The sequence below is a fragment of the Balearica regulorum genome, chromosome 3, assembly GCF_011004875.1.
Source record: "Balearica regulorum gibbericeps isolate bBalReg1 chromosome 3, bBalReg1.pri, whole genome shotgun sequence".
Taxonomy (NCBI): Eukaryota; Metazoa; Chordata; class Aves; order Gruiformes; family Gruidae; genus Balearica; species Balearica regulorum.
In genome coordinates this window covers 74,338,888-74,354,532 of record NC_046186.1, presented here as the reverse complement: position 1 = coordinate 74,354,532, position 15,645 = coordinate 74,338,888, and the positions used below count along the sequence as shown (strand labels likewise).

General features: G+C 40.1%; 1 protein-coding gene across 5 annotated transcripts in view; it reads left to right on the top strand.

The window, feature by feature from the left end:
* Positions 1 to 15,645, top strand: part of UTRN (utrophin) — a 411,474-nt gene that overhangs the window by 130,650 nt on the left and 265,179 nt on the right. For all 5 annotated transcript variants that reach the window (XM_075748479.1, XM_075748477.1, XM_075748480.1 and 2 more), the window contains 9 exons: positions 4,974 to 5,087; positions 8,015 to 8,170; positions 9,128 to 9,298; positions 11,187 to 11,366; positions 12,033 to 12,167; positions 12,676 to 12,825; positions 14,230 to 14,391; positions 14,744 to 14,872; positions 15,352 to 15,525. In XM_075748479.1, the coding sequence (XP_075604594.1) occupies positions 4,974 to 5,087; positions 8,015 to 8,170; positions 9,128 to 9,298; positions 11,187 to 11,366; positions 12,033 to 12,167; positions 12,676 to 12,825; positions 14,230 to 14,391; positions 14,744 to 14,872; positions 15,352 to 15,525 (1,371 nt within the window). The remainder of the gene's footprint in view (positions 1 to 4,973; positions 5,088 to 8,014; positions 8,171 to 9,127; positions 9,299 to 11,186; positions 11,367 to 12,032; positions 12,168 to 12,675; positions 12,826 to 14,229; positions 14,392 to 14,743; positions 14,873 to 15,351; positions 15,526 to 15,645) is intronic.

The window sequence follows — 15,645 nt, the reverse complement described above, 5'->3', positions numbered from 1 at the left end:
GTCTTCAGTATCAGCTTGAAAGTATAAGTTGATCAGAGCAGTACAAAAGCCCAAATATAGTGTTGTTTTGTGTTTTTTTTTTTTTTCCTAGAGTAATGTTTAGGTAGACTTTAAATAAGTTTCATATTATTTTCATTTTCATAGTATATTTCAAACTTCAAAAAGCGAGAAGGTGCTTTTAGATATTCTCCGTCTCTTAGGATGAAGGGACGTGCATTAGCTAACAAATCTATTTTTACATGCATTAAACATATTTTAATGTGTGGAATGATTTACATTTAACAGAGTATGTATCACAGAATTTATGAACATAAGCAACTTGCTGTGTGCACCCTCTTCAGAACATTGGTGTCATGCCTGCACACCACCACTTTTCCCCAAAAGTTTCTTTCAGTCTTGCTTTCCCCTCCCTCTGAAGCAGAGAACTGTTCTTTTATTTGATAGTGGAGTCAAACTTCAAACTCAGTGTTTGTTTGGGGGTTTTTTGTGTGGTTTGCTTAAATTTTAAGCCAGACAGGATCTTTAATGACTACTCAAGTATAGACACGTGTTTAAACTGAAATTTATATTAGAAGGGCCAGGTAATTGACTTGCATGATGTTGCAGTGAAAGTTGGACAAGCCGTTGCTGATTATGATTCGGAAGTAATAAGAGCCTCAAGTCTTTTTTTTCTTTTCTTTTCTTTTCTTTTTTTTTTTTAAACCTGCAAACCTGTAAGAAGTTGTAGTAGGGATAACAGATTGTAACTAAATGACAATTAAGAGCAGAGCACACACTCATGCTCCCATGAAAAGTTTTACTTGGGGATGAGGGCTGGAGGGAAAAACTTGCTCCTGCTTGTGAAGTATTATTGACTAATTATTTGTTTCAGGACTTGAGCTGCTCCTAGCAGTGTGTGTGGGACGTGTGTGTACAAACAGCGTAGGTATGGTAGTCCAGTCTAGGCTAGTGAACTTGTAAATGGAAGCCACAAACCAACCTATGAATAGGGGGGAAGAATTGCAGATTTTCAGAGGAAAAATGTGTAATTCTTTTATATAACACTTTTGCGTAATATTGTTAGGCTGTATTACTTGAAACATAAAGATAAAAGCTGTCCCTACCCACCCCCCCGCCCCCAAAACAACAAAAAACTCACAAAAAACCCCCAACAAAACATGTTCAGGAATACGTGTACATGTTTTTGTGCACCTACATTTGAAAGTTTCTGTTTTCAGTCTGTTTCCTTCAAAGCCATCCTTCTGCAGCTACTTGCAGCAGCCTATGGGGTGACTTGGAGCTGTGGAGGAGCTGATGCTGCTGGTCAGCAGGAGCCAACTGCCCAAAGTGAGCTGGCTTGTACAGGAGCCTAAAGGAAATTAACTTCTAAGGCTTAGCCAAGCCCTCATTAGTTTTTCTCCTGACTTAGACCTAAATGTACAATATCCCACCTTGTCTCATTCTCTTCCCTTCCCTCTGTTTCTAGTTACACTTACTAGTTATTTAGCATGATAGAATAAATAGTCTGCATGTAAGCCTGCCTCAACATCCTTTGTGCAACAACTTTCTATCAGTTTTGTTCTTCAAGTGATTGCAGCTTTCCAGTTGCCCTGATTATCTGTAGCTACACTGAGCAAGACCTACTTACCTCATCAGTTTTAGCAGCATTTTTTTCTCCTTTAATTTCTTGTAAGTGCAGAACTCTTTTTTTTTTTTTTTTTTTCTTTTTTCTTCCCTCTGCACTTGAATCATGTTCAGTTGAGTGGTCTGTACATGCACCTACTTTTCTAAATCATGGCTTTAACTGGGTGAAGAATGGCTCCTAAAACTGAAATTATCTCTCATGTTTGAGAGAGTAGGGTACCTGTGTGCAGTATGAGCATAGCAAGTTTTCATTTAGTAATCAATTATTCAGTTTTTTTAGCCAAAGGTGAAGTGCTTTGTTCTCCATAGCTGTCCAAAGTGATGTTGGTACCACCATGAATCAATCAGTGGTGAAAGATGCGGATTTTTATGCCCACAGGAGTTTTGAAGAGCTATGGAGAGCAGAGCATTGAAGCCACACACTGTTGTGTAGATCTGAGAACAGAATTTTGTCCTGAGAGAGATGTTAAAAACTTTCCTGTTACTTTAAAAAGAAGTACAGATGCTGAAAAAAGAAATTAAAGCAGAAGAAACAATGGAAGTAATTATTAAATAATTGAAATTGGAAGACCTATGTAGTAGTGCTACCTGTAGAAATATGGGGCTTACAGTGTTTTTCATGAATTAATTCTTAAGTACACAGTTCCTGTGTTTTCTAAATGTTTCTTAAAGCTGTCAGTGGATGGACAGTCATGTATTTATAATCTCTGATTTTTTCCTTTTGAAGGAGAGGTATTAATCTATACAGAGATTTTTGTAGTCTGGCACTGTATGAATAAAATGAGAATGTGGAGCAAGTTGAATAAAAATGTTGTGGACAGCACTGGAAAGTTCAGGGTGAAGCTTGAACTGCAAGAGAGATTGATATGGGAGACTAAGTATGTGGTCCTGGTGCAGACACTAAATGGCTCAGTACCGGAGACGTGATACCAGAGAGACATGATTAGTTTGGAGAATGGCTGGGCAGTATCTTCTTGGTTAAGAGAGGAGATGAGGTGTCTGGCTATTAAAGGAAAAAAAAGAAAAAGAAAAAAAAAGAATTTAAAAGTAGGGGAGGAAAAAAAAAGAGTAAGTGAATGGCAGCCCTTGGAGAACATGTAGGCATGTGCAACTACACACAAGTGTGGGCTTACTTTTAATGTTTCTTTTTTCCTAATTCACCTTTAAAAATTGACATTTCTCAAAACCGCGCTCCTCACATTTAGGTTTTTGCAAAGAAACTGAACATAAATATTCTCATTTTCACAGTGAGCAGACAGGTGACCAGTGCTTAAAATGTCCTTGTTAGTCTGATGGGCGAGTCAGTGGCAGATATGCCTGTGGGTCCTGCTGCTCAGGTGGCCCTTCTCTGATTTGTAGTGTGACAGAGGCTCCCCCAAGCTGACAACATGTGCATTAGTAACATGATCTGTGTTTTACTGTGATACTGTCTGTAATAGTCATGTGAAGGGAAAAGTAGACAAGGCTCATTTTATCAGTTTTGCATCTTGTATTTTCTAGAAGAAAATTTCTGTATCTTGTATTCTCTGTTATCATACCTGTAATAATACGTAGCTTGCTGTGTCTTTGATTATGTATCACCTTCAGTTCTTTTAAATCTACTGCATGGCTGTACATCGTGTTTTTTCTAGAAGTGAACAAGTTAAAATTCAGCACATTTGATCTTTGTCCTTGCCTGGAATAAATTTTAGAAACTGATCCAATATTTTACTTCATGTCTAAAAATTGTGAACTCTTGTACAGCAACAGTCTACAGTGGGTATTTGACCATTGGTAATTATTTACCTGCTCAGTGTAGGAGCATTTACTTCATTAAACTTCTGTAGACTTGGCTTGTGATTCAGCAAGCTATTTAAATGTGTGCCTAACTTTGAGTAATCCCATTTAATTCACTTCAGCTATTTATGTAAGTAGCTTGCTGTAAGCAAGCTAAATTAGGTGTATGCTAAAATGCCTTGTCAAATGGCAGCCTTTATAAATATGTATTTTTTACATTAAGCCATGTTTCACTGTTAAGCCTCCTGGGGTCTGTTTTTTGGAAAATGATTTTCAGGCTCATCAGCTGCAGGAAATTCCCCCAAAATGGAAAAGGAATGAAGAAAATGTCACGACTTTGACCTCTAATGGTACCATTGGCCTGAAAATAAACATGATCTTAGTCTAATGGTTTTTCATTAGTGCAGACTTTTTTTTTTTTTTGAGAAGCAGTGTGTAATGTATTGATCTTGAAAGAACTGTTATTGCCAGGTTTTTAAGGAAATGAAGTGTGTGCTTTCCTCCTTGGTGACATGCAGAGTAGAAGGTGAAGCTGATGAGCTTTGACTCAGCTTCTCAGTAATAGTACTCTGTGATGATGATTGTGTCAGAAAAGATGCCATCTATTAAAAAACCCAACCAAGTAGTCCAAAAATGTTGATTAAAAAAAGGCCAACTATATTTAAAAATGACAATCACATAACTCAGTTGAAGCAGGACAAGGAAAAACTTTCTCCCTGCTCTAAGTTTGTGGTGGTTTTGTTTTTGTAAGGGTGATTGGGAACATCCACAATTGCATGGGAAGGAGATGACAACCCTCCTGTCTCCCTCCCTGCCCACCTCACTCCAGGATATGAGGCCAAATGTTAGGTCAGATGACTCTGCAACTGTGTATGTATTTTTTTTTCCCCTGTGCATTGCTCTAGTGAGTACAGTAGCTGCTACTGGCCTCAAACAGCTAGATTTTTTTTTTTAATGGTTTGTCTAATCCTCTGTGGTGTTTTCCTTTTACACCTGTGTTTCTCTGTAAGGTGAATAACTTTCCCAGCATTGCTTCTGCCTGTCAAGTATGTTTAGCATTGCCCCCTCTTCTTCTCCCCACATATATATTTCTATAGGGCCCTGTCTTTTCCTTGGAGTGCAATATGTCTCTCAAATGAGTGTGTGGTGGAAGCATTTGTACATGGTTTCTGTCATCAGGAAAATGCTATCTCCAACTTTGAGCCAGGTCCCTCGTGTGAAGGGTGACCACATGCTCCTTGAAGCCATGCTTGCCTCCCTACTTGATCCTGTGTTTCTGTGTGATAGCTTGGAGCAGTGCAGTGTTGTGTCAATTAACCCATGCTGTGGCATGGATGTAAGAGTATCACTGTTATGAATTTAATTTTCATATAAATGTGAGAACAGAGAAATTGGAAGGGGAAAAAAACAACCCTAAACAAAAAATGAAGTCGAAGATGGTCTGATTCAAAATCAAAGCAATGCTAGCAGCTTGTAGAATATTTTTTGACACTGCTAGAAGTTGTTGAAATGCAACAGCCATACGCTCTTCATCACGGCATTGTATCAACTCTTCATTATTATGTTTGATTTAGGCTGATTCAAAAGTGGTTCAGAAGTGGATGGATGGTGTGAAAGACTTCTTAATGACAGAAAAGGCTGTTCAAGGAGATACTGAAGGACTTCAAAGACAACTTGACCAGTGCACAGTGAGTTTTGCTTTTTTAAGGAATCTTTTGAAATAAATAATGACTAGCGTCTCTTCTTTATTTTGCTTCTATGATTAAAATTTTGTCCATGGCATGTTCCATAAAACCTGTGAGAAAAATTGTCTTATATTTCTTCAGGGCATATTTTAATTGGTTCTTCATGTGTAACCGTAACGCTTTGTACTTTTCAAAGGTCTTTACTATATTTACAAAAACTCAGCTGCAAGTTGACATCAGTTCCTCTGAAAATGTTTGTATATTTTTCCCAATTTTGTGATTAGGGAATTGAATCTGTGAGTGAAAAGTGCTTTCTGCATTAAACTTCCAAGGGTGACAAAAATAACAAGCAAATAACTCTAATGAAACTCCTAGGGTTTAGGAGTTGTATGTGCCTTACAAGTAAGATTCCTTCTTAGCTAGTGGCGCATAATCATAGAATCATAGAATGGTTTGGGTTGGAAGGGACCTTAAAGATCATCTAGTTCCAACCCCCCTGCCATGGGCAGGGACACCCCCCACTAGACCAGGTTGCCCAAAGCCCCATCCAACCTGGCCTTGAACACTGCCAGGGATGGGGCATCCACAACCTCTCTGGGCAACCTGTTCCACTGCCTCACCACCCTCACAGTGAAGAATTTCTTTCTAACATCTAATCTAAATCGGCCCTCCTTCAGCTTAAACCCATTACCCCCTGTCCTGTCACTACACTCCCTCATAAACAGTCCCTCACCAGCTTTCCTGTAGGCCCCTTCAAGTACTGGAAGGCCGCAATTAGATCTCCCCACAGCCTTCTTTTCTGCAGGCTGAACAACCCCAACTCTCTCAGCCTGTCCTCACAGGAGAGGTGCTCCAGCCCTCTGATCAGCTTGGTGGCCCTCCTCTGGATTTGCTCCAACAGCTCCATGTCTCTCCTGTACTGGGGCCCCCAGAGCTGGACGCAGTACTCCAGGTGGGGTCTCACCAGAGCGGAGTAGAGGGGCAGGATCACCTCCCTCGACCTGCTGGTCACACCTCTTTTGATGCAGCCCAGGACACAGTTGGCTTTCTGGGATGCAAGCGCACATTGCTGGGTTATGTTGAGCTTCTCGTCCACCAATACCCCCAAGTCCTTCTCCTCAGGGCTGCTTTCAATCCATTCCTTGCCCAGCCTGTACCTGTGCTTGGGATTGTCCCGACCCACATGCAGGACCTTGGACTTGGCCTTGCTGAACTTCATGCGGTTCGCATGGGCCCACCTCTCCAGCCTGTCAAGGTCCCTCTGGATGGCATCCCTTCCCTCCAGCGTGTCAACACCACCACACAGCTTGGTGGTGTTGGCAGCAAACTTGCTGAGGGTGCACTTGATCCCGCTGTCCATGTCACCGACAAAGATGTTAAACAGTGCCGGTCCCAGTACAAACCCCTGAGGAGCACTACTTGTCACCGTTCTCCACTTGGACATTGAGCCATTGACTGCAGCTCTTTGAGTGCAACCGCCCAGCCAATTCCTTATCCACTGAGTCGTCCATCCATCAAATCCATGTCTCTCCAATTTAGAGACAAGGATGTCATGCGGGACAGTGGCAAATGCCTTGCAAAAGTCCAGGTAGATGACGTCAGTTGCCCTTCCCTTATCTACGGACACTGTAACCCCATCATAGAAGGTCACCAAGTTTGTCAGGCACGATTTGCCCCCAGTGAAGCTGTGTTGGCTGTCACCAGTCACTTCCTTGTTTTCCATGTGCCTGAGCATAGTCTCCAGGAGGGTCTGCTCCATGATCTTGCCAGCCACGGAGGTGAGACTGACAGGCCTGGAGTTCCCTGGGTCTTCCTTTTTACCCTTCTTAAAAATGGGGGCTATGTTCCCCCTCTTCCAGTTGGCGGGAACTTCGCCAGACTGCCAGGACTTCTCAAATATGATGGTGAGTGGCCTGGCCACTTCATCCGCCAGTTTCCTCAAGACCTGTGGATGCATCTCATCAGGTCCCATGGACTTGTGCACCTTCAGGTTCCTTAGATATTCTCGAACCTGCTCTTCTCCTACAGTGTGCGGTTCTTTATTCTCCCAGTCCCTGCCTTCTGTGACCTGGGCAGTGTGGCTCAAGGATTGGCCAGTGAAGACTGAGGCAAAGAAGTTGTTGAGTACCTCAGCCTTCTCCATATCCTGGGTAACCAGGTCACCCATTTCATTCCGGAGGGGACCCACATTTTCCCTTGTCCTCCTTTTATCACTAACATATCTATAGAAACTTTTCTTGTTGTTGTCCTTAACATCCCTGGCCAGATTTAATTCTATCAGGGCTTTGGCTTTCCTAACCTGATCCCTGGCTGCTCGGACAGTTTCTCTGTATTCCAGGCTACCTGTCCTTGCTTCCACCCTCTGTAGGCTTCCTCTTTCTGTTTGAGTTTATCCAGAAGCTCGTTGTCCATCCATGCGGGCCTTTTGGTTTTTTTGCCTGACTACTTCTTTGTCGGGATGCATCGCTCCTGAGCTTGTAGGAGGTGACCCTTGAATATTATATATTTTTTTTATTTATTATATATTATAATGATATAATATATCATTATAATGATCACAACTAGGTAGAATTTCATCTTATAGTAAGTGATTACAGTGTACCTTCAAATGTTTGCTTCTCAGAGAAGAATACAAGTCTGAGGTATGTCAGAAACATCAGGGTTTATAGTGCATATCATCTTCAAACTTGTGTTTTTCCAGTGTTGACATTTGGCACTGTGAGAATGTTTACACTGTGTATGGCAAACTGTATTTTGTTTTTCAGTTGCGTAGTTATGATGTTTCAAACAGTCTGGTATTGGGCATAGAATCAGTCTACTTTTTTATTACTGTTTCTCTGGAATAACTAAAAATTGCAAAATTATTGGTATCCTATAAGTTTATGTAATGTCTTGGTAAAGAACAACATTGTTTTTTTCTGTGTGCTCAGATGTTTGTCAATGAAATGGAGAAGATTGAACCATCACTGAAAGAGATGAAAGAAGTAGAGTCTGCTTTAAGAGCTCAGCCCATCGCAGGCATAAATACTTGGGCGAAGTCTAGGCTAGTAGACTGCCAGACACAATGGGAGAAACTGAGCAAACAGGTGAGTTCCCCATATGTTGCTAGTGCTTGCTTGTTACTGCAGCTGTTCATTCAGTTGTGTGGCATTGGTAGGACAATGAAGAGGTGAAGCAGTGAAAGAGTGGATGAATATGTTTTACTTGTTCCACTGTCAAAGTGGCTGAAATCCAACTTGGCCCAGTGAAACCAGAAGTGCAAATATGTTAGGGGGTATCTGTGTAGTAGTTTTGTTTAAATACGCACACTTCTCAGTATCTAAGAGTTCACTTCACTGTACTCCTTCCAGTTTAATTGTTTGTAACTAAAAATAAATTCATTCACTTTGCCTCATGCTGCTCTTTCTGGGGTGGGTGGGAGGGAAGTCTAACCTTTTCATTCCGTTGTTCCTGAAATCTGGAATATTCTTCTGTCTCTGTGTAATTTCTGCCTGTCTCCAAGCTTTGAAAAAATAAATTACTATAAATAGACTGCCACTTCAGTCTGGTGTATTTGGTTGTTTTTTTTGGGTGGAAGCTTTCTGCTGTCTGTAGAAATGTACTTCTTTAGATGCAATGCCTGGTGAGGATTTATGTTGGAGAACCTTGCTGTTGATATAGAATCCAGATTGCCTGGGCTGCAGGAAGAAACGAGGCCTGAAGGGTGTTTTAGTGCTCTGCATAAAGATATATCTAACTATGATACTTGCAATCAGAAGAGGTTTTTTTCCAATTTGACTTTTTCCCTGGATTGTTACCAGTTTACATGTAATGAAAAAAAAAAGGCTGTTTTCCTTCCTCCTTCACCTCTAGATTTTGTTGATCTACTGAAAAGGGATCATGAGTTCATATGTGTGTGCATAAAAGTAAAAGTGTTTTGTTAATTAAAAAGGCCTGAAAATATTTTGGTAGTAAAATTTTTTAACAAAGACTTGTGGGTTTTCACACATACAAGGACATTTAAGTAACAAAACTGCTGTTTCTGTCTTCACCTTGAATTCTAGGTTATTAGTCAGAAAAATCGCCTGTCTGAAAGTCAGGAAAAAGCTGTAAATCTGAAGAAGGATTTGGCAGAGATGCAAGAATGGATGACCCAAGCTGAAGAAGAATATTTGGAGAAAGATTTTGAATACAAGTCCCCTGAAGAGCTAGAGAATGCAGTGGAGGAAATGAAGGTCAGGAATACCAGGTCATTGTAGAGACCCGATTAAAGGAGAAACAAAACTCGATGGCTTTGGGGGTTGACCTTTTGCGGAATTACTGTCTATGTGGAAAGGAGCTCAGGTCATGACAAGTTTAGTGGTATTTTTCAGCTTTGATTTGTGGAATTTTTATTTTTAAAGCACAAACTATAAAAGCAGATGTTCTATTTGGCCACGAGGGGTAGGGATTTCATAATGAATAGCAGCTTGCCCAGCTGTTGCTATGTATAGCATATTAAACAGTAAGAATATGGAAATATGGAAACTTACTGCAGGAGATGAAACTTGAGAAAGAAAGAAAAGGTGATATTATACCTATCTAAATTAGCAATTGTGAAAACATATTCTGCTGCTTCTAGCTGTGTTGAGCTTCAATTTCTTGTCCCCTAGATATAGTAACTGTCCATTTGAAAAAGCAGTTTAAAACAGTTCTGTTATAAGGTTATCTTGTGTTCCTCATCTGTTGCAAACAGTGATGCTGTTCCCTGCTTCTCTAATTTTGGGACTGGTGGCCAGAAAAATGAAGAAGGAGCTATTTTTGTCTCATTATAAATTACCACTTGAATAGATAATTTTCTTGGATGTATGTACAGAGTAAACAATAATTCTCTCTGCTTTTAAATCTGAGAGTTCAGGCATATCTTCACAAATGTTTTGACTTGTATGCACATTATTTAAATGAGCACCCACTACACTGCTACTTGGTGGAGCATAAAATAAAGGATTTTTTCCTCCCTTTACAAGTGCTTTGACAAATCCATTTGAAGTTTTGAATTGTTCTTTTTGAAGGGGCTTTCTGAAGCAGTCTTTAACAAGTGTTTTAATATATTCGTGTCTTTTGAAGCCATTTGAGAATCAGTCTGGCAGCTTGCTGAACACGAGCCAAGAAAAGAAAGAACCCTCTTTTCATTGGCAAATCTGAGAGACTTTGAACACATTTACCTATGTCAAATCCAAATTATATTTTGTACTTTTAAATTTGGCAGATATGTCAGTGAGCCATTAAGCTTACTGTAACACTGGCATATACCCTCCTGCATTTGCAGTAAGAATATTATGCTGGGACTACTTTTAGGACTAGGAAAGAACCCTCTGTATATTTGACCAGAAGCATTTTTTGCATAAAGTTTTGAAAAACTTTTGAGCTTGCCTAATTCTGCTCTCATTTGAACAGCTGGCATTCTGCTTCCTGAATTCTGGTTAGGGCAAAACTCTACAACTGATAATATGATTTCTCCAGGCCTGTGTGTGTTGGAGTCGCACTGTGCTAATCCTGTGTATTTGTTACCAAGCTCCTCTGAGTGCAGTTGGATTGAAGGAATTCTTCTGGTTGTCCTTTTTGCATGTTCCTCTAGTGCACCCAACAGCTGTGGGAGAGGTCCCCACTTCATAGCTGCATGTGTCCTGGGTTTATTACATCATCTCTCCTGGGTAACTTTGGAAAATAGTTACTGAGATCTGAGTCTCATAACTTCTGTAAATTCACTCTACCTTTTTCTCCTCCATATGCTTGTTTTTAGCAAACTTCTGGGCTTTTTTTTTTTTTCTGGCTCTTTTTTCTTTTTCATATCTGTATGCTAGTGTATAAATAGCACTGAACATAATCTTTTTTGCGTTGAGTCATGGATTTTTAATGAACAAACCATAAATGGTAAATATGTCTGTATGCTTAATAATATAGGATTTTTCAATGCTTACTAACATCATTTGAATTCCATGCAAGTTAGTGCTGTATTTTGTTATGCTCAGACCCAAGAATACATTGGCAGCAATACTTCCCAGGTTAAATGGCTGATCTTTGGTTTGAGTGGTGACTGTATGGCACTTGAGGACTGATCATGTAATATGTTTCTTTGGGCAGAGAGCGAAGGAGGATGTGTTGCAGAAAGAGGTGCGGGTGAAGATTCTCAAAGACAACATCAAGATGTTGGCCGCCAAAGTGCCGTCTAGTGGTCAGGACCTGGCAACTGAGCTGAACGTTGTGCTGGAGAACTACCAGCTACTGTGCAATCGGATCCGAGGGAAATGCCACACTTTGGAGGTGAGAATGATAGCTCTCAGCTTAGTAAAACAGAGGCAGGTGGCAGAAGAGGAATGGAGAAGGACACTGAAAACATCCAATTTTGTCACCGAATCCAATAGCTTTGGAATAAACACATTTTGCTGATTTCTTTCCCTTGAGATGACATCCTTGGAATCCATGAGACACCATCTACTTTTGCTTTTATAATCTCTATTGTGATCAACACTTGTGCAAATAAGTAACTTTGTCTCACAGCTCTTTTATCTGTCCGTGCGTCTTCCAAAATGAGAAGAGGAAACTTCTCAGAGATTAAAGGTTGAAATACGATGCTAATTAGAAAAGATTGATTGTAGTTTGGGGTAGGCTGTATATGTCTTATCTTTCAAGAGGAATGGATACATTTTGTTACATTCTTAAATCTTTATAAGAATCTGGATGTCAGTGATAATTTTAGCATGAGTTTAGAGACTTCTATGTGTATTTTGCCTATTTCTTTCTATCTTGCTGCTATAGATGCAGGTTTTTCTGTGTAGAACCTACTGTGCTGTGGCATGGTTTTGAATATTTACTGCTTGCCTATTTTATGTGAATGTCTTGGAAATGTAATTTCTTTAAGCTGTTCGTAGGATATATGAGCTATGCCTGACATTCTGGGCTAATTTATGTTTTTTCTATTATTCCTAGGAGGTGTGGTCCTGTTGGATTGAGCTGCTTCAGTATCTTGATTTGGAAACAGCTTGGCTAAACAATCTGGAAGAAAGGGTGCAAATGACAGAAAATCTGCCTGATAAGTTGGATGCTGTCAATGACGCTCTTGAGGTATTGTAGTCATTCTATCGGATTGGTAACTTTTCAGATAGCCCCATTTAAAAAAACATAAATTCTACGCTTCAGTAGTATACTGAAATATGCGTTGAATATTCTGGTTCTTCAGATTAAATGAACATATTACTCTGAATTTGGAATGGATGTTGGTAAGACCCTCCACCAACAGCTGAATTTTGCTGTACATAATTGTGCCATACTTGGTACCATCATAAAATTGTATGCTGTCTCCTGTTCTGTGTAAAGTGATTAATTCCTTCCAGCACTGTAGTATGAAATGATGTGAATAGGTGAGAAGTGCTGTGAAGTTTAATTATCTAAAGCAAAATGGCACATGGCAAATACAGTGGTCATCATGGATTAAGCCATAACTAATTCATACTTTTAGTGCACTCTCAAGGCATTTGAAGTGTAAAACTTCTGTGCATGCAGCCAGATTTCCACCTCTAAAAATGCAGTATTATTCAGTGTCTTGACCTTTAAAACTTTCTCTTTTAATTAGTCCCTGGAATCAGTCCTGCGCCATCCAGCTGATAATCGAACCCAGATTCGGGAACTTGGGCAGACACTGATTGATGGAGGGATTCTTGATGATATCATCAGTGAAAAATTAGAAGCTTTCAACGCCCGCTATGAGGAATTGAGTCACTTGGTAAGAATTTGGGGGCAGGGTTGAAGGAGACTGGGCTTTTCAGCTCAGTGATCTGAAATGATTCCTCTAAGCTGAATTCATACATGCAGGACTGCAATACAGTAAAAGAGAAGAGAGCCTTCACTATGTTGCCAGCTGTTTTCAATTTGGAATAATGCCCTAAGAGTAAGATACTCCCCCTGGACTTGAGTCATGGTTTTGTTTTGCACACCTTTGCACTGTGGGGACCCCCTGGTATTTTTCCAGGTAATTTTGACAAAAAGGCAATTCCAGTCTCAAGGGGGACAGCTCAATAGCTGAGGTTAATATTCCCTTCCTACTGCCATAAATACTGGTGAGCTGCTCACTAATTGTAAAAAATGAGGAACACGAATAAGTGACACTTTCACTCTTTGAAATGGCTAGGAAGAAGTCACACTGAAATAAGGAACAGAAGGAAAACATTTTTCTCATTCCCCATCTATTATGCTGTCCCCTTCTTCTCATACTTTAGTCTAATCTTTTCTAGATTTACTAAGTAGAGGAAGACTAGCTGTATTTCCTGTTGCATAAATTTGTAACTTGTGTTCTGTATCCTGGTAATACAGGCCCCTGCCAAACTGTAGGATGGGAGGTTTTTTCTGTCATTGCCAGAGTGTAGTCAGAGGGAATTTCAGTTCATCCTCATTACAGTGAGCAACATGAATGCAGTGCCCTCAGCTGGGGACTACGTGCTGTCATTTAAGTTAGGATTCACTATTGTTTTTCCTGTTACAACAGTACTTTATTGCCATATAAAAACTATCTGCTTTGGCAGCTGCGGTACTGACGCATTGATCTTTTGACAACTTTCCACATCTGTGTGTGTGTATGTATGCACCCACCAGTCTGTGCATGTGTTAATAATGGGGAATATGTTTTCCCATGCAAGTAGTGACATTTCAGATAAACTTAGAAGTTTTGCACTTAAAGGGAGAGGCAATGGAGGGAAGGAACTGTGAACCTCTGTTTTCACACTGTAACAGAAAGACAGTTTGTTGTTTTGAAAGAAAATGTGCGAGTTTACGTATCAAAATGTTGATCTGTAGTGTATTACAAAGTCCCTGACTCCCACTGACTAGCTAGTTTTTGAAACTGGTATGTTTTTAACAGAATACTTTCTTCCTGAGGTGATAGGAGAGACCTGTTTTCACTACCCTGTATATCTAGCAGCAGAACTCTCCTCCTATGCCACTGTTTGTTAGTTACTGGTATAAATCACAGCAGGCTTCAAAAATTGCTGTCTTCTAGGGCTCGTTTTTGCTCTTTTTAGACAGTCCTCCTGGCATAGAATTTTTTTGTCTCCCCCACCTTGTTTTGAGAAAGTTTATTATAATTTGTATTGAAATACTGCTCCATCTTGTCTTGCCTTTCTGTCCCACTCAGGCAGTGAGTCGGCAGATCGCCTTGGAACAGCAGCTTCAGACCATGCGAGAAACTGACCACATGTTGCAGGTCTTGCAGGAAAATTTAGTGGAGCTGGATAGACAGCTGACATCTTACCTGACTGATAGGGTAGATGCCTTTCAGATGCCCCAGGAGGCCCAGGTATTCCAGTATAGCTTTTCACTACAAAACGTTTTGAAATATCTCATGATAGTGCTCAGCCTTAGTAATTCATGAAGGCTTCATTTCAGTCCTGTGCTGATGTACTAGGTGATATCTTTTGTAATCTGGATTGTTCTCCTCTTTTAAGAAGCTTGTATTAAATAACAATCTTAAGGGCTTTCAATTTAGCAAGCTGTCACCAGAGACAGAATATTTAAATTAAATCTAGTAGTGTTTAACTTTTACAGAGTGGATTTACTTCTGGTGGGAAGTAGGTGGTAAGCAAGTTCCTCTTTCCCCCCTGCAAGCAATTTTGTAACTTTTTTTTTTTCCTGTTTCTATGATGTGGCAGAAAATTCAAGCTGAAATTGCAGCTCATGAGTCTACCTTGGAGGAGCTCAAGAAAAGTGCTCGCTCTTTTCCTCCTGCTTCTCCGGAATGTAGGTCTCCCCGTGGTGGAACTCAGCTGGATGCTTTGCAGGTAAAAATAGGAGAGTCACACTAAAAATTTAAATGTGAAGACCTTCTGGTTTTCAATTACACACTGCTGTTGTCAGCCTGTAAATTGCTTGGTGCGGTCAACCGAACCTCAGAAGTAAATAGTATGTGCTTTCACATGCTTTCATTAGGAAACAAGCATTACTAGATGAATTGAATAAGGAAGTTTAAACATTGTAAGTGTCATGGGTTAAATGCTGAAAGTCAGAAAGTCTCTGTATTTTAGTAGAATGGATATTTTGAAAGTGTATGACATGGAATTATAGCTCTCTTGCACCTCAGGTGGAGATTAGGAATAGATGATGGAATTTGGTTTGGCAAACAGTGTTGCCATGTGTACTGAGTTGTGGTGGCATGAGAGGTGAGTTAGCATCTGCAGGGGGAGATGCTTTAAATGCTATTTTTTTTGAAGTGCAGATATTAATTTAAAACAATCTTTTAACATAATATTCATTAAACCAGAGAAAGCTTCGTGAAGTATCTACAAAGTATCAGCTTTTCCAGAAACCAGCCAATTTTGAGCAGCGCATGTTGGATTGCAAGCGGGTATTGGATGGTGTAAAAGCAGAACTTCATGTCTTGGATGTGAAGGACACTGACCCAGATGTAATCCAAGCTCATCTGGACAGGTGCATGGTAAGTATGCTTAGGGGTGTTTCTTTGTTGTGTGGTTTTTCTTGCCTAAACTCTCTCCTGAGGAAATTTTGCCTGAAGTTCTGATGGAACTGTTACAACTCTATGCTAAAGACCAGTGGA